A 25,665-nucleotide genomic window follows, 5' to 3' on the forward strand; every position below is an offset into this window, starting at 1 on the left:
TGGTTAGAGAGGCAGATAGAACATAAGTAAATTTGGAAAGCATGGTGGAATTTTAATTGATGAAATGACAATTCAGGACGACTTAAAAATATCAAAAGAAGGGGACGCATGGAAGTTGGTAGGTGCTGTGGACATGGGAGAGATAAACAACAGAATTGACGTGATAATGAATGGTCAGAAAAAGATCAAGCTTGCAACTCATGTTTTCCAATTAATATTTCACGGTTTCACAGGATTTAGGTGGCCAATTGCATTTTTTGCATCAGAGACAGCCACAGCCCACCAGATTTTTCAGATCGTATCGGAAGGGGTTGACAAACTTGACGACACAGGTTTCATTGTCGATTATATAATGATGGATGGAGCATCTACCAATCACTAATTTTCTTTTGTTGTTTACAGGTGACCCCCAAGGCCGCAATTAAAAATATCTTTGTTTCCCCTTACCCTACCCAACAATTTGAAGTTGGGTAGGTAGGTAGGCTAATAATTTTTTTTTCTCATGAAATTCATGACACTATAAACTGACACATAGGAAACAGAAAAACGATAAATTCAACTTTAATAATAATACTGAAATACAGTAACTCATGAACTGAAATACAGTAACTTGTGAACAAGTTTAAAATGTTTTATAGACTAGATTAGTTTTTGATAAGGGCTATTCCAATAAAAATAACTCCCTGCAGGCATTGGCCAGGGTACCAATTTAACAGATTTACTCAAATTTTGAAACATATATTAAATGAGAGTAATTTCAATGAAATATAAAGATACACATGTAAAGGTGCAAGAAGTGTTTTTTTCCGAGTTTTTGAGGAGTGTTGGGTTAAGGTAGATATTTGCTGGAATAACCCTTAGTATTTTTTCTGACTAGGTCAAATATATAAAAATGTTTTAAAATAATTAATAAAAGTATTTTAAAAGTCTTGAGTATTCTTTCTGACTAGTATCATTGGGTTCAATATATAATGAGACTTAACATATTTGCAAGACCTGTCAAAATGCACAAATATAAAGTTAGACATTGAATAGTGTCTCAAATATGCAGAAACATGTCAATAAAGTAATGTCAGAACACTAAATACGTGTAGAAATCTAACTAACAAAAAAGAAACAAACAATGCAAAACATCATTTTAAATGTCACTAAGAGCTGCTGGTTAGTTTTTAACTGGGTTTCGTTTTGGAATGTCCTTTCCAGATGCTAAACATTGCTGGCACACTGGTAGAACAGTACGGAATCTTCCAGTCATTTCCTGGGATTTTTCTGCTCCTATGGCTCCACAATGAGCACAAATATCTGGTCTGCCAATGTTGCTGGCATAGTATGGGAATTCAATGTGTACAGCACAAGACAATTGTAGTCTTACAAACACTTTTCCCTGTAGGATGTCTCCTAAAATATATTAAATAGAACACCAATTATCCAAAATTGAACTTTAATGTCCGAAGGTGACTAGACATGATACACAACAAATAGCATATAGAACCTGAAACTAAATCTGTAAATAATTATCTTTATAAACACAGAGAAACTAGTATAAAAAGATAAATGAGCAACTTGGACTTCACTAAAAATTGGGAGCATGGACCAGGAAACAGGAATACTTGTAAAATAATATTCACATTAAAATTTTAGTGCAATGGCTAGTACTAAGAGAAAATCACAGTTAAAAAAAGCAATATCTGACATGAAAGAGCATTAAAAACTATCTGGGCTCTCTGACAGTGTCAGACACGATTCTAAATCAAGGTAAGAGTCAAACCGCATTCAGTATGTGAAGAGTGTATAGGTATATTTTTGAATAAAGTATTAAGGACTTGGATAAAAGTATAAAATATTAAATCATTAGAACTTACCATCAGGTGTGATAACAGAACCACAAGTATAGTCGTATTTCTCCAAAGTATGTGTCAAAGCTCTCTGGTCTCTTGCTGTTAGTTTCGTCTTAGCGTATATGCATTGTGGTTTTAGACACTCACAGCAGTTAACAGTTTGTCTAACATTCTGTCCCACAAGAATACTGTTTTTACAACCCTGTAAAAAGAAACATAAATATCATCACTTGTGTTTTAAGTGTTGTGTAGTGACATGCCCTCTATTTTGTAACTTATTATGTTACAAGGGGTTCTATTAAAGTTGCAGTTTCTTAAATAACTTTTTTATATACATGTGTTGTTATTATTGCACAATTTATAACTGTTAAATCAATACTTTATAAAACTTCTATATTTTAATAAGATTTATGAACATCCTTACCTGTTGTTCTTGTGCCACAGCAGCTACAGTTTGCTTTAAACTAGACGGCCTGTCCTTATCTGTAGTTTCTTTACCAAGCAGTTCATCAAATGGCTTGTAATGCTGTCCAGTTATGTCTAATATGGGGTCTGGTAACCACGCCCATTCCCTCTCTGGAGTAGGACAGCAACCCTCATCATGACATCTTCTGATCTGAAAGGAGTAATGGCGTTCACGGCAGTGATCAGCTGTAATAAAATACCAAGAGACATGAAAATCTTTTATTTAATAGAAAGGGCTGACATGCAGGGACATTTAACACATCACTTTTGAAAATGAGCCAATAAGTTTAAACTAAGGACTAAATTATGTTTGAGTTATGTTTCATATGAAGAAAAAATGAGAAAATGCACAACGAACGGGTTCCTGGCATAATGTTTAAGAGTAGTGCCCTGGGCCATTAAATTAATAATTCAAAATAATTCCTGTCGACTTACAAAGACAATTTGTATGCAATGTTATTCTATTTTTAAAATTTGTGTATATCTGTAAATAAATCATGATTTATCTGTCAATGTTGAGTTTTTATAATGTAGAAGTCTAACAAATCGGGAGAGCTGCATGTCCACTTTCAGTTTGGAATTATAAAATGCTCTGACACTCACCCTTGAAATTACGGACAGACTGACAAGATATTGCAACTTCAACCCTGGCACTTTCTGAGTGTCGCAAGCAATAAAAATGTTCTGTAGATCTCTGTACTTACCAATAAATTTTTTCAGCTGTGTTGCATGGCTAAGTTGCTGCTGCTGATACTTTCCAACTTTGATGGCAGGGTCTATAAGGGTCACTTCAGCTTCAGCCATTTCAACATCAGCATCCTCTGCTGCTTTAAATACTTTGAAAGACTTTTCCTTAAGTTGGACTCTCTCTGTTCTTGAGGACAGGGTTTTGATCATAGGTTGAACTGACTGTAGCCATTCTGTTTTAATTTGATTGTTTTTTCCAGCTTTTGTTCTGATTTCATTCATACTTCCGCATGTTTTCAGAATTGTTTCTACATCAGATGAGGCAAGCTCTCGTGCAAGTGCAGTGTTTTGGAAGGCAATGTTGAGAAGTGACATAATCCGCTCAGCCGGATTAGTCCAAGAGTGACCTGGTGCAGTTCTGCAGGCAACTAAGAATTCTAACCGGAGTCTTCTGAATAAAACAATCAATGACAACTTTACTGCTCCATATGTGACCCGATGGTCAGGACCACCATCTGTGTACATAAATAAAGCTGGTTTGTTCTCATTTTTAGCTTTCAGAATAGTTTCAAGCTCTACTATGTGACGGAAGGGGGTGCTTGCCTGGAAGATACTATCTTTGAATGTAACCGAGACTTGTCCCCTGTAGAATGTTTCTGTTGCATCACCTGGAATATCTACATCAAGTACGACAGAAGGAGTAAGTGAGCCTTTGCTCTGCACATCATGATCAAGACAGGAAAGTACTGAATTCATCGGAACTATGGATTTCTTCCCTCTTACCCCTGTTGAGGTGAAGAGATCAGGTTCTCCAAAGTCCAGCTTAGACTTGTCGTCCATACACACAAAATTACTAATGTCTCTAAATTGTGTTGCATATGCTCTACAATATTTAAAAAGAGCTGAACAGTAGTGATCATCTTGGTGTTGTGCACGAAGTTGCCTGGTCTGTACTTTCAATCTAATAGGTACTCTACCTTTGTATAACTTGGCTACATTTTGATGTGCATTTTTTGGAACAAATGCTAGTAGGACTGATGACTCACTGGGAATATTGGTTCCTTCTGGTACTTTACTTTTCACCTGCTCTATCATATCCCTAACAGACAAAAAAACGTGAAATATGATCTGTATTGTGTCTCCTCTCATCTGCAGCAACCATGTCCTGAATCTCCTTTTCAAGGGTCTGAAAAAATACATTGAAAGTGTCATTAGGTCTACCCTTATTTAAGTGACGTAAATCTACCACAAGATCAGGATCAATCCCCAAAACAGAAAGACGTACTCGGTTATCTATTTCCTTATTTTGATCTGCTGAAGCATCATTTGTAAAGGTTGTGTAGATAGACCGCAAAATGTGTGGAGGTATAATGGTTCCAGCAATATTTCCGTAAGCATATTGAAGAACTCCTGTCTCATTTGTCTTGTGTGATATTCAGGCAGTTTACTGCGTAAGCTGTGCAAAACTTGGTTGTCTCTCATAAACATTTCCGAAGAAGACATCCCATCTTCAGGAATTCTCCAGATAAAAGAAATCGCCCCAATCCCTCCACCAGGGTCGTACCTTAACATATGTACTGGTATGGTCAGACAAAGTTTCTCAAAATATCTAAATCGTTGTTCTGGCCCTTTAAATGGTTCATTTAAATGCAAATCTTCATCAAAGAAGAGAGGTTGAAACATTGCCATCTGAGATACCTGACCATCCAATCGACTGTAACATGGTAGGATTTCATCTTGTCTAGGACGATGTGCAATGGAGAGATTGGAATCAATCTGACGAACTGGATTCATTTGTAATTGTCGTGATATCTGTTTTTCATTTGCTTTTTCTAAATAATCTGCATAAGACTGTAAACATCCAGTTAAGGTTTCAATGTCACCTCTTATGGTCCAATGCTGTGTAAAAGGTCTTGAGATTAGCCTGAATAAACACTGGACTTGTAACTTCAGATCTTTTGCAGTAAGCTGTGGACGTTTTTGCTTCTTTCTTTTATAATCATTAGCACCATCAAACTTTAAAAACCTGTAAAAAAGGTAAGTTACAACAAAATTACTGAACAAGGATAATCAATCTCTGACAAATGTCACGGAAAAGTAAAGTAAGCAAAATGGAGGTTACTACATGTACATAATGGAGAAATTGACAACCGCAATGGTCCTGACTTTGTACAGGCTTAAATGAAACCGTGGAAGGTTGAACCAGATTTTATGGTGCTATAAAACCACCCTCTTCCATCGCAATATTAGGGTTGGGTAGCAACACAAAAGAAATAAAAAAGTCAAGTGTTCAACCAATTTTTTAAATCTTATGACATTGAACCTTTATTTTAATCAGCTTACCAAATATTAAAAGTCTATGTCATATTTTCCTTTAACGTGAGATAGTATTGCTTGCTCAGTTTTATCATTGAAAATCAAAAAAAAAAAAAACTATGGACATTAAGACACTTACTATATTAAATTTCTCTAGAATTATGTGTTGCAGGAATGTTTGTAATAAATATACATTGAATAAAGATTAATCTTTTACTTCAATTTAATATTATCAAAGATAAACACCTCTCCGGGATGTGCTTGATTCTTGTCAGGTGGGCCGCTCTCTCTTCTATTGTGGACATGTTGCCACTTATGTACCACAAAGCATTTACTAGCACCAGGATTTGTTCAGATATACTCTGGTGGGACATGCTTCCAGGAAATTTGTCTCCACATTCTATCATATCTTTGACTATGCCGTTAAACAACTCATCTTTAGCTGAAAAAATGGAATAAAAAAAACCTTTCACTGAGATGGAATGGCCAGCTTTACTGATAGATAATATTAAATGAGATATGAGATGTGGAATAAGTGTACATGGCACACAAAAAACAGACAGCAGTCTTCAATGTGACACCAGTTACTGTTGGCTGTCTTGCAATCGTGCCCCATGGCAGATAAAATTCAAAACCTTGAATCTAATATCAACAAACGGATTTCATAATTAATAGACTTTAACACTGCCATATTCATTATGCACTGCAGGTATCAAAATAATGTTTTAATCACGTTTATGTATGTCTTTAATGTTTTTATTGTCTGCTTTTGTTTTGTATGTTATATATGTATAGTTTTTGCTATATTGTGTATGCTCTGTGTTTATTGTCGGTCAAAGCTTAAACATTTGTACTTGACAAACAGACTTTAAATATATTATTAGGAAGGCAGTAAAAATTCTAGAAAGATTGCAGTTGTCAGAGGGTGCATGAATTCATTTCTAATAACTGTCAGACAGATGTTTGAAAATAACATTATTTCATATAAAAAAAATTGTTTATACCAGTGAAACGCTCAGCATTTTTGTCCTTAAGTTGTGGTAGCTTTGTTGCCACGGAAGTAGACATTAAAACAGAAAAGGCAGTCCGTGCAGGTGGTGCTTGTTGATTTTCTGTACTAGTAGTAGTTGAGGAAACATCATCCAACTCAACACTTTCATCACGGGTCACCATAAATGTAACATATTTCAGTCGCTGATTAAACTCTTTCACCACATGCAGACCTTCGTGAAGGTCTGGATGAAAAGTCATCGTTCCATCCAGTTTGTCTGATAAACTGACGTTCAGTACATCTGCTTTATGAGGGCGAAAGTCTGTATCATTGGTAATGTCGTGATATACATCATCCCATGTACACTCCGTTGAGTATTCTAGTATTCTGTTCTTACAAATTTTTTTGTTTGATTTCCCGCATTTCGCGATTACGCTTACACATATAATGAAATCTTTGTATTTTCTTTTGCCGGCCATGCCGGTCATGATGCTTTTCCTATCTAATTTAAACACCTTGCAACAAACGTTTTTCGCGCGCTAGTGACATCGATTTTGTTGACTGCATGAAAATACGGATCGCACAACGAAACGAAACAAAAAAACGAACTTTTGAACAAAACGAAAAAAAAAAAATACTATCGCAAATTTTTCAAAAAATTTTTTTCAGTCGGCGGATTTTAAGAGGGTCGGTCGGGTAAGGGGAAACAAACTTAATTTTAATTTTGGCCTAAGAAGAAGGGTATATCACGAAGAATATGTATGATGCTAGCCATAGGATTTGCATCATTCAAGATGTGATGCACGTTTTAAAGAAAATACGGTATACCTTGGAGTCGAGCAAATCAGCAAATGAACATGGATTGGGACAATTTCTGTCTATGTGAGACGGCTCGGTCATAATTTGGGACCATTTTACTGAGGCGTTCAAGTTTAATCTTCAGAGAGGTTTCAGATTGCACAGGAAACTGTCGAAAGAACATCTTGAATTGATGCCACTCACAAAGATGTGGAACTCTTTGGCAAGAGACATTCTCGGGAAGGAAATACTTTTTTTGATGCGATCTTATCAGGCCTCACTGACTAACCCAGACAGTGTACAGGGGACTGTAAAACACTTGCAACAAACCAGCAAGATCACTGAAGTTCTTTGTGACAAAAATCAATCAATTACCGATATTAGTGATCCTCGCCTGGGCATACTTCATGAGGTTATAAACGTTTTCAGCACCTGGGAGAAAATGGTTTCTGAGCCAACCATACTTGTGCCGGGAAAGCATCTCATGAGCAAAGAAACAAGAGATGACCTAAACTCTTCCCTGATGGGTTTTATATCACTATCTCACCAAAATGTCAGAAGTGGCAGGGCCATCAATCCAGGATTTTTCAATTCTGACCTGATAGAGAACTTCTTCTGTCAACAGAGAGGCATCAAGAATGAGTTAAACACAAATCCAACAATACAACAATATGGACCATCTGTAAACAGCATTTGTCTTTGGCAAACAACCGTGTCTTCCAAATCAAACTCTATTTTGAAGGCTTCATTTTTCTCTGCAACAGTACCATGTGCTTTGAATGCCAAATCAAAATCGGTAAAATGTCTCTGAGTTTCTTGCACGCTTAAACACACGCACACACACAAACACACTTTTCTATTTCTCGTTACTTGTTCAAGGCAGTATGTCTCGTAACAAAAATGAAACCGAACAAAATAATATTATAGTTCCAACTCAATTAATTATTGAGTTTTTAAAAGAAAAGTTTTACGATATAAATAAAGGAGGGAAATGTTAAATGAAATATTTGTAATGTCAATATTACGGTGTAGTGCGTTTCAAACTCTACGTTAAACTATCGTGGTAACACTTATCACGACCAGATTAAAGGCGGAGCAGTTGCTTCAGGGCCCCCTACCCACCTAGAACCCCGCAACACAGTGAAATTGAGAGAAGGAGGGTTGGAAACTACTGCAGGGCATTTACCACCCGATTCCAGACTTGCCTGTAATGCTCTATCACTGATGCAAAAAAATGAATCATTAACTAGTAATATGATATCAAATGATTACTGTAAAACATGTTTTGCCACATCCACATTGTCCAGTCAATAACAAATTGTGTCCATCCTGGGCACATCTGAGAGTGCTATACTGTTCCATGCTGAGGTCGTCCATTGTTTTATGTGACACGTGCTAATTTTAGTACCAGGATGGTGCTCTAAAATATCTCAGTACCTGCAATCACACACACACACACACACATATATATATATATATATATATATATATATATATATATATATATATATATATATATATATATATATACACACACACATACATACACACATAAACATATATATATCTATTATTATTTAATAGGTGTTGTCTAATGTTGTAAAGCGCTTAGAGCTTCTAAAGATTAGGCGCTATATAAAGTCCTCAGTATTATTATTATATATATACACATACATACACATATAGATATAAACACCCGTATGTACTGTATGTATGTATAAATGTATGTAGGTATGTATGTATGTGCAGAGTGAGAGCATTTTATTTATGTTTAAAAATAGTAGTAATATAATACTGTAAATAATATTTTAATGATGCATTCGTTGTTCTGAGCAAATAACTATTCTATTGATGCCGCATTATTAAATTTCCCTAATATTCAAAGATAACACAGATTTTGTGCCGTGTTCGGTGCAGTTATTAGACCCTAATGCATATTTACTGCAGGGTAAAAGCTGGTAGAATGTGCTACTAACGTCTAGCCGATTTTGCTAGAAAGGGATTTTGACCGTAGTGGTGAAAATAAAGGTTAATTCGCCAGATTGGATTCAGGACATGGTCATTTAAGAGATATGCGCTGGTACGTTACTGTCTTTTGAATGTATATGTGTAGTTTCTCAGTCTTGCGATTCTGAAGCCATAAAAGACGAGTGAGAAAAAGTCGAATCAAGCAAAGGGTTGTGGTCATGCTTGCACTTCTTGTGTTTATTTATATTACCGATAAGGGGATTTCATATTATCAGAGATTTCGTCGTACTTTATTGATAAAACGTCAGACTCCTATGCTTTGGTACACTGCATCATCAGACATGGCATAATTCTTTTATTTTTTTTTCCGTGTCAAAATTGGGCAGCTAACGGTGACATTAATAGCACTAACATAGAAAACTAAGATGTTAGCTATTATTATTAAACCTAAGATGAACATAATGAAAAATAACTGTATGAAGATTACAAGATCTGCACCAATTGCTATATGATTATTATTTTTTCTGGTTTATTAATTGCTATATTCTTCTTGGTTGAAGGAGAAAATATTATGCACCTTAAATCTAGCATGAGCAAGTAACAGTTATGTTGTAATCAGTTGTGGTATGTGTAAACCATTTTTATGAAGTATTTCCCTAATTATATACATGAACAGCACTCTTGTAATAATTTGATTGTTTTGAGTAAGTATAGATGCTGTATAAAGGGACTTATTGATGTACCTCACCCACCTTACCATGGTTGTAATTCTAATAAAAATGTATGAAATAATTTAAGGTACTCACCATATTGTTTTCAGTGTTGTACAGTATTTTCCACATCATTATCCTTAAAGAAAACATGAATGTCACTAAAGGCTGGTGCTAAAATTATGTTCCAATTTCATATGCTGACAGTGTCTTCATCTTCTGTTTATATGAATTACACTATTCCTTTGATTCAGTCTCTTAAAGGAAAGTTGAAGAATACGAGCATTGCTTTAATAATCCTCAGTTCAATTATTCCAAAGTTGTTTTCACTGTCTTTGAATGTATGTCAACACATACCAGAAAGTGGTAATAAACTTTCCCATTACAGTGTTCATGGATCCAGTGATTATCTGTGGAAAGGTCATCTCTGTTCTCGTATAATACTTCATTCCTTACCACAATTAAGATGGTTTCATCATCTGTCTTCCATAGTCTTAATACCATCTCACAAACTTTACCAACCAAACTTTTTTGAATGTACTCCATACTTTGTATATTCCATAATCTTGTTGTTGTCTTACAAACTGAGCCAAAGTTTCTTGAAAATGTACCCCATAAAACCACATGTACAATATTCCAATTTAGAATACCCATGTCTTGAAAATATACTCCAGAAAGTCACATGTACAATATTCCATTTTAGAAGACCCATGTTTTGAAAATGTACTCCATACAGTCACATGTACATCATTCTATTTTGGAATACACAGGTCTTGAAAATCTACTTCATAATCACATGTACAATTTTTTTTAAAATACCACAGTGTCTTGAAAATCTACTCTTTGCAGTCACATGTACAATATTCCATGTGTCTTGAAAATCTACTCCACCAACTCGTGTACAATATTGTTTTCAGATACCCACATGTCTTGAAAATCTATTCCTCAGTGTCACATGTACATTATTCCATTTTAGGATACCCATGTCTTGAAAATCCACTCCATTGTCACATGTACAATATTCCAATTTAGAATACCCATTCTCAAAATCCACTCAATAGTCACATGCACAATATTCTATTTTAGAATACCCGTGTCTTGAAAATCTACTCTATGCAGTCACATGTACAATATTCCATTTTAAAATAGCCAAGTGTCTTGAAAATCTACTCCATACATTTACATGTATAATATTCAAGTTTAGAATATCCATGTCTTGAACATCTACTCCATATAGTCACATGTACAATATTCCAGTTTCTAATATACATCACATTATGAATTATTTATACATGAAAAATAGGATTTTGCATTTATATTCTTCTTCAGGTCGTCCATATGTAAGTACTTAAGCTTGACATTTACACACATCATCAAAACTATGTCACTTAAACTCTATATTCATGGGATAACATATCTAGTAGCCAGTCTGGGCTGATCCTATGTTGGGATTGTAATAGCTCCTTTATGGTAAGAAGTTCAATGCAAAGAAAAATGCACACATTTGACTAATATCCTTGAGTTTCACACATGAATAAAACCTAACACAGAAAAGTACAGTTTTACAGATAGTTATGACAACATATATATGATATAAAACATGTCTTCTTTTGCCATCTGGAAACATATTTCTGGCCAAATGAATGGAACATAATTGTCAATCATAGCAAACTTTGGTTTGTTCCTAAATAGTATTTTAAACATTTCATCTTGTTCCATTGCACAGTTAATAACGGTACTGTCCATTGCCAAAAGATCATGATCAGTACATTTATATACTTGTACTTGGAGAAATGTCATACAAAAGTCAAAATAGGTTTATGTTCAGCAGGGCATGCATGCAGCTGCAGTGTCATTAACAAAACATGTTCATTGACACATAACAAATTAGAAAGAAAACATTTTTTCTTATTTTTATTTGCTTTTTTTCTTTTATTTTTCTTGTTTCCATTTCTTTTCTGTGCCAGTTCATGGCATTATTTCATGTACACAATATACAAGTCACAAAGAATCTAACATGAATAATGTCACAATGAAAAAATGCAGATGGGGTCACCAATGAAACCAATACAGTAAAACCTGTCATGAGCGACCTCTGCTATGAGCGACCACCTGTCATTTCCGACCACAATCGTGATGCACGGATCGATTTTACTATATAAACGCTCTGTTATGAACGACCACCTGCTGAACGCGACCAGCGACCGCGATTTCTTGGCAAAATATGCATTTTGACACTGCTATGAACGACCGCATCGCCAAAAAATCAAAACAGATTGACACCACTGATCTTAACTTAATCCTTTGTAAACACTAGAGCTCGGGATAAATGTAGTATGCAAACAAAGTGCACATTAAATAATACTATAGTTGAACAACCATATATCGGGATAAACACCTCTAACCATCATTTAATCCTTTGTAACAAAGACTGCATAAATAGCAAAGATTGCTCTAATAAAGTATTTAAAAAGAATTTGTCTTGCTACAGTACCAGTTTTGTGAAATTTACAACTCCAGCGTACGGTGTCATTTGTAAACTGCAGTAAACCAGACTAAAGTACATGTCACTAACCGCCATTGTAGTGCCGAAGTCATGTGAATAGCAAGTAAGAGTAACATCAAAGGGAGTAATGATGGATATACGCAGTCAATTTAGAGGTTTGTATTTTTTCTTTATCTGTATGAAAACTCACAAAACGCCGGTAGTCCTTATGTCCAAGTGAGAAATCGTTTGAAAGGGCTTCAGTGTTGGTTTGAGTACGTCGTTTGCTTTCCAGTTAATCCATAATGCCTGGAGGGTGAATGAGCTCATTGTCTTTAATACTAGTAAGTGAGAATCATTTCCGGATTTTTTTAAAATTATTTTTTATTTCTTTTGTTAGTGTTTCACCAAGCCACAATCTGTTTACGTGGGTGCAGATGGTCGGAACATTTGTTTATCGAGCTATAACACTGTTGATTTAAACTTCGTCTCAGAATAAATGTACAGTATTATTTCCTGATGAGTTAATTATGTCTTTTGGTTTCATTCATTGGTACATAATATATATTTATTCCACAATTCCCCATAACCTGATCAAAACCGATAGTCTTTATAACGTCAACACTGATAACAACGGCAGAATCTCCGCTGAAAAAAAGAAAAATTTTAACACTGGAAGAAAGGATTAATGTCATTGAAAGAAATGAAAAAGGCGAGACCACTCGCAAAATAGCAGTCAGCTTAAGCGTCGGTAAAACGCAAGTTCAAAATGTAATCAAAGACAAGAAGTCCATTAGAAACGAATGGCAGAAAGGTGCACAAGCACAGAGGAAATATGCCACGGCACAACGGACAGTTTACGGAGATCTGAACGAGCGAGTATGGGAGTGGTTTTGTGTCGCAAGGAGTAAAAACATACCAGTAAGTGGGAAAGTTGATTCATGAAAGGGCAATAATTGAGATACATGTTCAGACCAAATAGCTGAGTAAAACATGTAAACAAAGAATTTTAATGGATTTCTTTAAAAAAAACAAGTGAATAAGTGTATAAAATAAGATATATACATCATATCTAACTGTTAATTTTTTGTATATATTAATGTGATGTTGAAATATAAATTTTATTCTCGTTTGATAGATGTATATCTTTATTATATAAAGATATTTTGAGAGGAATGCATGCATTATTTAACAAGATTCATGAATAAAGGATATGATACATGTACAGTGAGTATGGGTATTATTTATTTTTCAACAATGCTAACTATTGACCCTGAAAACCAGTCCATTTTCACACACCTCTTATGAGAGACCACCTGTCTTGAGAGACCGCTTTTGGTTGGCAGAAGGGGCGGTCTCTCATAACAGGTTTTACTGTATAGCATTCAGAAGTAAGCTCAGTTCAATAATCTCATAATGACAATATGCTCAAGGGGTCACCAATAAAAGCAAAATGCATGTCACATGTGCACAAAATTTAATATATGTCACAGTGAAAGCAGGCTCATTTAGTCACCAATGAATGACAAGTCTTACCCGCGTAATTGAAAATTCAATTTCAGGCAAGGCGCAACATCAAAAATTTTAAAATTATTTTACAAGGCGTTTAAAATTTTGCTCTTTTTAAAAATATACGTGCGGAGCGCGTATTTGGCCAATTAAGAGGATCAGATGCGATTTGTAGACTGTGTCGTACTCACCTTTTGAAGAGGCACATGACGATCTACACACTGGAGATAAAACATTTAAATGTGAACTTTGTGATGAAATATTCATACAGAGTGCTTCTTTGAAATGCCACATGAGGCTACATACTGGAATTAAACCATTCCGATGTAAAGTATGTGATAAAATGTTTGTTTATGGTAGTAGTTATAAGAGTTGTGTGAGGATACATACTGGAGATAAACCATACAAATGTGAACTTTGTAAAAAAATGTTTTAGACAAATTAATCACTTGGAGAGTCACATGAGGATACATACTGGATATAAATCATTCAAATGTGATGTTTGTGGTAAATTAGAGATCAACATTATTTGAAGAGACACATGAGGATACATTCTGGAGATAAACCGTTCAGATGTAAAGCTTGTGATAAAATGTTTACCTACAGTAGTAATCAGTCACATGATGATACATACTGGGGATAAGCCATTCAAATGTGATGTTTGTGATAAAATGTTTAGATATAGTAGTAGTTAACAGAGTAACATGAGGATACATACAGGAGATAAACCATTCAGATGTGAAGTTTATTTTAATGTTTCCATGTAGTAGCGATTTGAAGAGGCACATGACGATACACACTGGAGATAAACCATTTAACTGAAATCTGCAAGTTCTAAATAAGAATTATATTAATTTCAGAGATCTCAAAAATGCTTAATTACGCATATTTGGACGCCAATTTTTGATCTGGGATGCAGAAAATCACTGAGGCGGGAGTCCTCCGTACGCATGTAATAGGTTCGCAGGAAAATTCAAAGATTTGCCGGTCCTGTTTCAGCCACCTGCTTTGTGGGGAAAATGTGTTGATCAGTTAACTGTGCTGATATTTACAATGATCACAGAATTCAGTGACTGAAAGACTCTTTGATGTACATACATGTTGCCATTTTATAAGAGTACATAAAAAAAAGAACATGATGCAATAGCTAGGCGGCTAGTTCTTAGGCTTTGACTGGCAGCCGGGTAAGAAACTGTACTGATATTTAGTGATTGAATTCAGAGGCAGAAAGACCCTGTTTTAAAATCCTAGCGAGACCTCTGTTTCAAGATCTTATATATTATGTAAGTTTTTATGATAAATAGTTGTCAGTACACCGTAAATAAACAGTCTGGTGAAATAGCGATCAATGAAAACTTCTGGTAAATGCTAACAGGTGGCGACAGAGAATGAAATAAACACCAATTGAACTTCTTCCTGTGTGAAAGTCACGTTCTAATCCTTTAATTCTGTTTCAGTGTAAACATCATAATCACAACATATTCTGTTTATTGAAAACATGAAAAGAGTCAATCAACCGTCACATCGAAACCTGTGATTACTTCTGTGAGAACCTAATTACATGCCGGCTTTGTTTTGATCAACAACTTGGGGAAGCTTTTATTGCATTAAAAAATCGATTACAAGAGACCTGGGGTGCTGGATTAAGGATCTTGGAGCTGCCTTTGACGTAAAGCAAAACAGTAACAGAGACAGCGACGATGATAGTGACTTTGAAGGTTTCAGTGAAACTGATGTCATTAATGCCGAGGCTGTTTGGGAGAAATTTGTATAGACTCATGGTCCTGAGATGAGCGTTTCTCTTGATATGGAGGATTGGATTTGTGCTGACAGTGATTGCTCCACAGCCGAATACATGTCAGATGAAACAATAATTCTATAATGAACAGATTTGCAGCAGAAGACAATTCTAACTGGAGTACCACAAGTGTTGAAAGTGATGCAGACGCAGATGTTGTACCACCTCCCCCCTCTGCACAGGAGGCAATCAGATATTTTGATATTGCCATAAGGTGACTGGAGACCCAAAATGTTGACTACGTAAAGCTCCTGCAGTTGAGAAATCTGAGGGATTTTGCTCGGCGGCAGAGAAACCAAGGAGTAACACACACAAAAATTAACTGATTTTTTCAAAAATTGAATTGATATTTGTCAAGTGTGGCATGAACGGCCAGTATTAATTTGTTCTAATTTACGTTGTTTTAAATTTGTAGACCAATTAAATATGTTAGTACTGATTAACCCTTGGTTTTTTTTTTGTTTTCCATTTTACTTTTATCGCATTCAAATCTATCTATTTATCTATCGTTAGATTGACACTGTTTCTCGAAAAGGGTCAATCTTTTGTATATAAAAAAAAAACGTCTAATTTGGACCAAACAATAAAACTAGAATGTCTCCAATTCAACATAAAAATTAGTGACGTAGTACACAATGTGTGAAGTGGTACACATGTTAAGCGAACGGAAACCACGTGGAATAATGTTTTCGACGATCGCCTCAATATACTGTAATTTATCCTGAAAATAATGTTGCCCTATGAGGAAATAATAAATAAAGTACACTGTTATGAAGAGATATTTATTCACAGCACGATTATAATGTGAGTATTCAACAGTATAATCTGCCTCCCCCCCCACCTTATTTTTCTTTTATGTCGTCGATCACTTTATTGGTTTTGGGCTTATTTTACAGGTCCCTTGATAACTCGCGCCTCACTTATAGTGCAGTTGATGTTTCTGGACCCCGATGTGCGCGAGTTATCGAGGAGTGGTGTACTCCCATAAACAAACATTTTATCACATACTTAACATCGGTTTGGTGTAAATCCAGTATGCAGCGTTATGTGGCATTTCAAATGAGCACTTTGTCTGAATATTTTATCACAGAGTTCACATGTAAATGGTTTATGTCCAGTGTGTATTGTCGTGTGCTTCTTCAAATTGCTACTACATGAAAACATTTTATCACAAACTTCACACTTGAATGGTTTATCTCCAGTGTGTATTGTCATGTGGTCCTTCAAATGACCACTTTGTACAAATTTTTTATCACAAACATCACAAAGACAAAAATATTGCCATAATGGTCACAAAACAGATCTATTTTGTCATCGTTTCTAGAAGAGTGAAGCTGTTTGTGTTCAGAATATACTGGCCTAATTTCCCCCACAACACCAGCATATAATTATGCAAATACTGAAATGGGAAAGAATCTGTCTACAAATTGACCTTATTGTTAATAAATGTTTGATAATTTATGCCGCATGTGTCTATTGATATCTAAGAAACACTGAAACATCTAAATTAGAGCCATTGTAGTTCCGGAATGATATCTACAATTTCTTTTGCCTGCGCCGGTTCGAGTCTCAGATTCAGCCAATGTAGGTATGTGAGAAAGCATGCCAGTAGCTTCTCGTGGGTCGGTGGTTCTTTCTGGGGTTTTCCTGGGTTCTTCCTCCACCATTAATACTGGCCGCCATATATAGCCTATCGTGTGCTGAAAAATGGCGTTAAACCCCACAACAACAACAACAACAACAATTTCTTTATTCATAACATTTTAGTAAATATCTTTCATGTCCGCAGTGCTGTTAGATTTTCTTACAGACATTTTGTAAAAAATGTTATTTTAACGAATGGCTTGCAAAATGTATACTGTTGTATATCGTCTGTATATGGTTGAACTTGAGCTTGAAGAAAATGATATTTTCAAAGTGTTCCTACCATATTTTGTTGTTCTCTTTCTGACATAAATGTCAAAGAAGAAAGTATGTATCACATCCTTGCTGTACATATTGGGTTGTTTTGTCAGGGGAACAATATCGACAAGTGCAAGGTTTAATTTTAAGCAGGGCACATTGGTCCAGCTGCATTGCATTTCTACTGGACATGCGTCAGAGGAGTTGGTGCTAATACTTTTTCGGTTGTAAAATATGCAATAGAAAAGTTTCAAGGTATAACTTTGCAATAAATGAAAGTGTCGAGGAGGAGCAGGAGATAACGTAACTGCCTTTGAAAAGTTGAGTACACAGAAACACTGAAAAAGTTTAAGAAATTATAGCAATCCTAAAAGACTGAAAATATCACAATTGTCATCTGCATTATTACCTATTAGTCTCTGCTGGAAAGCCTTTGCCATTAATTCTTTCACTCATCAAAGCGTAGTTTGTAAAGGATGAAAATTCAGTCAAGTTCTCCATTTTCTAGTGTGGCTATTTTTACAGGTCTAGAAAATTTAGCGCTTACAAAATGTGTGCAGATGTTTACTACAAAAGGAAAGACCCAAACCAAATACAATTGATTGTATCCAAAGTGAGGTTTTTTTTGCCCTTCGCTTGAGTTGTTTCATTGTTCCATGTTAAAATTGTGAACTGTACAACCATTGCTAATAGTGCAAAAGGATTGTGAAAATCTGAATGCATTAGTTTTTTTAATTTTATTAATGTGTTAACCCCTGAGCCAAACAGTTGGGCAGTCCCCTGCAGCATACTTGCAGAGATCACCTAGAGCAGTGTTAGCCTTACCAGTGCCTGTATCCCTGAGACTAGCTGACAGCAATTGGCTTGCAGATTTTTATAGAGGGGGCTACTTGCAATAAAATTGTTATAATTTTATTTATATTCATTTAATTAAGCTGAAATTTGGCACGGCAGTTCTCAGTAAACTTACATACATAATGGTATAAATTTCGTGCTACATGCAGAAATAAAACTAATGCATGATGGTGAAAACAAACGATGTACTTGCCAATTTGCTTCTCTTGCCGTGAATAATCCATAAAATCCATTATGAATTCACACATAATTATTAACACATCAACACATGAAATAATTGTATTTTATGTACACAGAAATTCCACTTGTCGTCTCTTGTAAACTGAACATCCTGTGAATACTGTACACAAATGGGCATATTTTACTTGCACTTTACTTACCTTTCTTCCTTAGAACTCTCACTGAAAATTTTAAAACTAATTAAACACTTAACAAACCTTGAACTATGAACACTCATGTTAACAACATATTTCCCAAACATTTATTTAACGATTATTCAAAAGAAAAAAAAGCTCCACGAAATTAAATTCATTTGCATCAGGGTCTAAATCCGTTGCTGGTCCTTTGTATAGCCTCTTGTCAATATGTGTTTATCATTTACAATCATCGATCAGCTCTACTTTCATTTTCTTCTTCTTCAACATTCTCATTCTCATCACTACCGCTGTTATTTCCAGTAGGTTTTTTGATGTCACTATCAATCTTGTCTGATTAAAATCCAGAAAATTCTCCGTCAGAATCTGTCGAGTAAAAGTCTGCTCCCAGTTGCTGATTCTCGTCAATTTGCATCATTTTCAGATGTATATATTTTCTCTATTTCTGTTGCCATCAAAGTCAAATTTTTTTCCCTCCGTTCAGCAGTGTTCACTCTATCTATGTAAGCTACAATTTTATTGGTTAAACTGCTTGTATAATTAGGAAATGGCTTAAAATCAACCAATGGTTTGCGCCAATTTAACTCGTCGTGCAGGATACAGGCCTAGACAAATACTGCCTCGCAAACTCAGCGCTCGGGATACAAGCTATGTAAACTCAGCCACATTAACGAGGCACGCGGGAGATCAGGGAGGAAAAGTACGACAAGTATTCTCGTTGCCACGGGTTAATGTGTTAAAAACAATTTTGATATATAATTGAAATTATTCTTGATAATCAAACCCTGGCTAATAGTGGTATGGGATGGACACCATCCAACAGGAGATTAAAATTCTTTGAATATCTAGTACTGCCTCCCTTGACTTTCCTGCCTCTTTAAAGATCTTGTGAAAATTATGGGGATATAACATTATGGCAACTATTCAAATTTCTGATCAATTCATTGACAAGACATATCTGTGCATCCAGAGTTTTGTACTGTACTACAAAACGACTGTCATCAACTCCCTTCTTCCTGTTCCAATGAACGATGGAATATACAGGTATTTCTAAAAATACTACACTAATATTTTTATATGATTGGAAGAAGTTTTGTATGTTTTTGTACTGCTCCTCCATAAATGAAACAGCCTGGTTATTGTCTTCAAAACAAAGTTCAATTATTCCTATCTTATCACCATCTCTTCTTATGCTGGTAAGATCACATGTTCCAAGCCAAATGAATATAGCATAATTGTCACTCAGTGAGAAATTTGGATTGTTTGCAAACAAATCTTTCAATGTTTCACCTTGTTCTTTCATTCTAGCACCACCTCTACAAAGCCATGTCACGTAAATTTTGCTTTTGAGACTTCCTGGTCTTATTTGCCTCCTCAAAGAACACCCCTTGCTATCTGAAAGAAATATGATCTTTTGTCTTTGTTCCACTTGTGGAACTGGAACTGGCCTTAGGAGGTATTTTTGCAATTTATTATCAGACATTATAAGTTTCAAGCAATTAAAACAGTTACCAAATATTGAAGTTAACAGGAAATATGTAAAGGAGAAGATGTCATGAACAATTGCTTGTACCTAACAGATGCATTTTATATGTATACAAACATTCCTTGTAAAACTATAATGGCCAATAAATGTCTATAGTTCAACAGTAATAAATGTGACAGAAAAAAATGTCTATAGTTCAACAGTAATAAATGTGACAGAAAAAACAAAATAGGCTTATGGGTGATAGGGCAGTCCCAACCGACCCACAACTATAAATTACAAGCTTCAGAATGTATAAATAGCAAATTTATTATTAAGACCTACATAAATTTCAATTCAAATTAAGAAATCAAACATGACAATATGAAAAAACTGTTATCACTGTACCAGTGACTGGATAAAACCACTTAGCTGGTTCTTACAAGGTCACACACTTCTATGTGAATTCAGTTTTATGAGGTTTTAGGCAATAACAACATAACAGTACAATCCCAACAACCAAATCTTCAGTAGTGAGCAATATAGCATGTTCAGTGGTCATTAATGAAAACAATGCACCAATCAGACGTTAAAAGAGTTCAGTATAACTTGTATTTTAAATATGATTATGGACTCGAAAACATTTTCACAAAAATTTTAATTATGAATTGCACTTACTGCTCTGTATTTCACTGAAACTATTACTATGATTTAAGGTGACAGGGCAATCCTGATTCACCTAATCTAAATGTGAAATGTAGTAAGTTACTAGTAACAAAAAATGAAAAAATGAAGTCAGTACAGGTAAAGACAAACCAAAAAGAACATCACAAATTAAACATTGTGCATGAAAAAAAAATCACAAGACATGTTAGGACATGTTAATAATTATTTGCTAGTGAAAACTATGGTACTGTATCATGAGAAAGTAATATACGTATATGGGTGATAGGGCAGTCCCAACTGACCCACAGCTATACCAAATGCGACTTTCAGGACTCACGGTACTAATTCCACTCCAATGGTAAACATATGGAAACACTGTCATATTCAAAATTCAATAACTTAAAATTTATGGGTGCTGATAATGACACCTATACTTTTTCGTGCACATCTAACCTTGGTGCAAGCTTATGTGTGGAGAACACCACATGACCCGCGGCAATTTGTTTACATACGTGTGCATGAAACACGTGTTATTGATTCTGCGCCAAATGAATCAGGTGCTACTTTCAGTATTGAGTACTCCTGAGTCAAGCCTGTAAAAATGCTAAAATTGCATCAGTAGAAATTTGTCAATATTTTTTTAACATTACATATAGGATAAGCTCTCAAAAGATATTTTTCCTAAAATTTTAATTTTCATTATTAACCAATTATGGACCACCAAACCTGTAAATACTCTATTATTTCTTCACCCATTTCTAGACTGGTTCACAGTTCTTCCGTATAATTAGTACTGTGTGTCCTATAACCAGATTTAATTTTTTTTGAAAAAGTTGTATTTTACTCCTTGATATTAGAGCATAATTGTAAGAAAGAATTGGCCATGCTTGTGCATGGATAATAGTGCAATAGCATTTTATGTGATACCAATATCTATAGTTAAATTGCATCCGCATTACATGTTGCTGTGTTGTATTGTACTTATTAATGGCTTATTCTTGTTATTAAAATAATTGTTTTCTGCCTTTGTATCTTCATGTTATCTTTCTATGGCATGCATGCTACACAAAATAAACACAAGCATGCTGACATCAGCAAGTATGACATCACAGGGTATCAAATTACATGACGCATTGTATTTTCATCTCTCACTGGCTATAAGACAAGTTTGAAATGTTTTAAATTTCAAAATTGCATTTCTTTTCTTGCTGACTCTCACAGAAATAAGATACAGTGCATCCCTCCTATTCACATCAATCAAACAAAACAAATAAGTGTGCCACATGACAGGTCAAAATGATAAGAGGCCATTGCCCTTTTGTGACTAAAACAAATACACACACCCATGAAGCATCAAGAGATGCTGACATTCCAAACTTATTTAAACTATCATCACATGTGATTCATGACCCCCAAATGTTAATAAAAAGGTATAAAAGCCAAAGAAGAGTTCCATAAGCTTTATTATACTGAATAATTAAATAACATAGTGCTACTTTTTAGTATAAAACTATGGGGACGGGTGAATAAGCAAAGAATAGACAGAGTAATTTCTTCAAGCCTGGTAATGTTCCCCACAACAAGGGGGGGGGGAATGTATATCAACCCAAATAACACATCAACATGAGGTATGTTACATAAGGACAACAAGAGACAAATTTGAAAAAGCTATCCAAAGTTCCTATAATGCTGACATTGATGTTGGAGACAGAAAGTGTATGCACAAACTGTTATGACTCATGCTATTAAGTATGCTGGAGGTGGAGAAATGTGTGAAAAACTTTGCTATGCCAAGACAAGTTCATGTCTCTATGCAATATGCAGACACTGATAAAAATTGTCACTGAATACACTACTTGTTAAATTTAAGTAATAGAATTGAATTGCATATTGAAGTTGTCTAATACATAAATATATACCTACATTTACCCAAAGCTCATAAAAAGTTAAGAAAAAGTCTCAAAATCATTACTGTGGCTACTTTCCACTATAAGCAGTGTTAAATTACTTACTTTTTAATATAAAGCTGAAAAAATGCATACATTATTGAACAAAAGAGAAACAAAGCAAACATTGCAATCACTCAATTACAGTCAAAGGGGAGGTAATATACCTTGATTTGGCAAACCAAATAGCAAGCTCAAATTTACTGCTAAATGATTCCTTACTATTACTTGATGGTAAGAACAGAGCAATGTAGGTTTAATAAATAGCTTTTGTTTCAAATATGAAACCATATTTCTGACATGAAGCTTGTTTTCATTTATTCACAACAACATATATGGTGAACAAAACACATATCACTTAGTGCATGCAGTAATGAAATGCTGAGATTTGGAATAATGTGTTCTGAGACCACAAGTTGCAACACCCTGAGTATAAAGGTTTTCTATCATGGGACTTGGTACATGAAGAAAAAAGAGATCTGGTTTGGTGGGAGAGAGCAGTATGTTCACCATGCAGTTATACATCAAGAATGTTTCAACTGTATGAAGGGAGGTTGGGGAAGAAAAACTGCCTGTGTAAAGAATGCGATACAGATAGGACTTTTGCAGACTTATATTGGGAATGAAGGGTTGAAAACTATTATTTTAAGTGAAAATGTCCCTCCCTGCTCCCTCAACAAAAGGAATGCAGAAAAGTTCCAATACTGTTCGCCCAAAAATGTAATGTACCAATATGAGAAACATGCTGAACATAGAATAGGTGTCAAGGAGTTTAATTCTAGGATAAGAAATAAGACCGGTATAATTGATATTCAATGTGACTCGACATATAATAATTCACTTTACAGGTTGAGGCAATGCAGCATGTGCAGTTTTGTGCACAGTCCTTATTTTTACAATGTTCTCTGCTTTGATTTGCTGAGTGTGTCTCTAAAGTTAAATGATCAGTACTGATACATAAGTGATTGTGACATAAGTGGCTTACATATAAAATCTACCCCACCCCACCCCATTTTGGGGAATTATTGCATGTGTTAAATGGTATTTAACCATACAGGCCAATCTATGGGTACCATCATATGAAATTCTGCCATCAGGCCATACTATGCTCTTTTCCCTATGGCCTGAGCTATCTACTTCCACTCTCCAGTGTATAAAACCATCCCCATCTGTCTTTTGTATAGAATTTTTCTCCAAAATCACATGCAAACCATGATAAAAAGACTCCATTATGATTGTCATATGTAAAAACCACCAAATTGATACCCTGGATGCACGTGGTAACCATGGAAACAACAAGCTCCTATTATGGTATAGGTCGCATATAGGACTCACGGTACTAATTCCACTCCAATGGTAAACATATGGAAACACTGTCATATTCAAAATTCAATAACTTAAAATTTATGGGTGCTGATAATGACACCTATACTTTTTCGTGCACATCTAACCTTGGTGCAAGCTTATGTGTGGAGAACACCACATGACCCGCGGCAATTTGTTTACATACGTGTGCATGAAACACGTGTTATTGATTCTGCACCAAATGAATCAGGTGCTACTTTCAGTATTGAGTACTCCTGAGTCAAGCCTGTAAAAATGCTAAATTTGCATCAGTAGAAATTTGTCAATATTTTTTTAACATTACATATAGGATAAGCTCTCAAAAGATATTTTTCCTAAAATTTTAATTTTCATTATTAACCAATTATGGACCACCAAACCTGTAAATACTCTATTATTTCTTCACCCATTTCTAGACTGGTTCACAGTTCTTCCGTATAATTAGTACCGTGTGTCCTTCACTTTACAAAATCATTTTACACATTTCTCATAACTCCATACAAGTAACAGATGAATTGTACATTATAACAATGAAATAAAAGTGACTTGTGTATATTAAAAGTTCTAATGTATAAAGTATCAACTCTCATATGGAGACAACAGCAAAGAAAAATATTATTCAGAAGTGGCAACACTTGCAGAGTTGAAACTAAAATATCACAGGTGACTGACAGAAGCAGAAATAAATGGTGATCCTATGTAGCACATGTCACGTTTGGCTGTTTTCATTCTGAAATGACACAAAGAACAAAAAATGCATTAATGTACACGCCATTACTCAAGAATTTAAGATATCACATGATAAAATTCTGACACCAAAGATTATCTCTTACACTTACCTGATTGTTGTTGTCACAGTGTTAAAGAGAGACCAAAAAAAAAAAAAGGTGGAGGGATGGAGTGTAGGCACATGCAGAAATATTGCTTTAATGAAACAGCAACATGTACTAAACATCAGTTGCTGAAGACAAGTGCATATAGAAGAAATTACTTTATACTAACCATAAAATAATTCTCAAATCACCAGCGGCACAGTCTTCTTGAAGTTGATAAACATACACGGCAGGGTCACCGTCATAGATGACATTATACCATGAGGGAGAGCCAGGTACCACTGAAATAACTCGTCCTTCATACTCCTTGCCACCTTCAAATCTGGCATATTTGTTTTCCCACAAGCAATGGTTTGTCCTTGATATCTTTCTCTTTGGATGGACCAAAAGTAGCCGCAGTATGGACTAATGTTGTTAAATTACTAGTCAGCTCTTCTATTGAGAATTTTCGATTCTTCCCATCAACTTTCTTTGAAAATAGAAAGACACTGGCATCAGGATGGATTTGTTTTAGAACCTTTATGGAAAGAAATCTGGGTCTTCAGGGACTTTTCTTTTTCATTTTTTGTTAGTAGATCTTTTAGTTTGTCCTTTACCTCTTGCTCTGTCTGCCACAGGCCATAATAGGTAATGCAGATGGTCAAATGTTCCTTTCATTCCAAAACTTTTCTTTGTCTTGCTTCTAAATTCTCTCTCAGTTGTCTTCCTTCTTTCC

The 25,665-nt window shown here is 35.1% G+C and overlaps 2 protein-coding genes and 1 long non-coding RNA gene across 3 annotated transcripts in view; 1 reads left to right on the plus strand and 2 right to left on the minus strand.

Moving 5' to 3' along the window:
* The window catches only part of LOC149798351 (uncharacterized), a 99,475-nt gene that overhangs the window by 19,773 nt on the left and 54,037 nt on the right, over positions 1-25,665 (plus strand). The window lies entirely within an intron of this gene.
* On the minus strand, positions 546-4,388 carry LOC149798352 (uncharacterized). The gene is made up of 4 exons (XM_089963496.1): positions 3,008-4,388; positions 2,263-2,489; positions 1,863-2,040; positions 546-1,398 (listed from the first exon to the last, which is right to left on the minus strand). Exons 1-4 carry the CDS (start codon positions 4,200-4,202, stop codon positions 1,163-1,165), a joined length of 1,836 nt encoding a protein of 611 aa, XP_089819622.1. The 5' UTR covers positions 4,203-4,388; the 3' UTR covers positions 546-1,162.
* Positions 4,284-6,452, minus strand: LOC149798353 (uncharacterized). Its single transcript, XM_089960181.1, has 2 exons — positions 5,553-6,452; positions 4,284-5,016 (listed from the first exon to the last, which is right to left on the minus strand). The coding sequence occupies exons 1-2, from the start codon at positions 5,711-5,713 to the stop codon at positions 4,284-4,286; spliced, it is 894 nt and encodes a 297-aa protein (XP_089816307.1). The 5' UTR covers positions 5,714-6,452.

The sequence above is a fragment of the Sinohyriopsis cumingii genome, chromosome 6 (assembly GCF_028554795.1).
Source record: "Sinohyriopsis cumingii isolate HCF-2022 chromosome 6, ASM2855479v2, whole genome shotgun sequence".
NCBI classification, from domain to species: Eukaryota; Metazoa; Mollusca; class Bivalvia; order Unionida; family Unionidae; genus Sinohyriopsis; species Sinohyriopsis cumingii.

Bases quoted from the DNA above. Each gene is read 5' to 3' on its own strand.
- LOC149798352 (XM_089963496.1), bottom strand. From the start codon at position 4,202: ATGACACTTTCAATGTATTTTTTCAGACCCTTGAAAAGGAGATTCAGG. The intron at 2,490-3,007 runs GTAAGTACAGAG...ATTTTATTACAG, and splicing joins ACAGCTGAAAAAATTTATTG to CTGATCACTGCCGTGAACGC. The intron at 2,041-2,262 runs GTAAGGATGTTC...TTCTTTTTACAG, and splicing joins CTGTGGCACAAGAACAACAG to GGTTGTAAAAACAGTATTCT.
- LOC149798353 (XM_089960181.1), bottom strand. From the start codon at position 5,713: ATGATAGAATGTGGAGACAAATTTCCTGGAAGCATGTCCCACCAGAGT. The intron at 5,017-5,552 runs GTGTTTATCTTT...CCTTTTTTACAG, and splicing joins ATCAAGCACATCCCGGAGAG to GTTTTTAAAGTTTGATGGTG.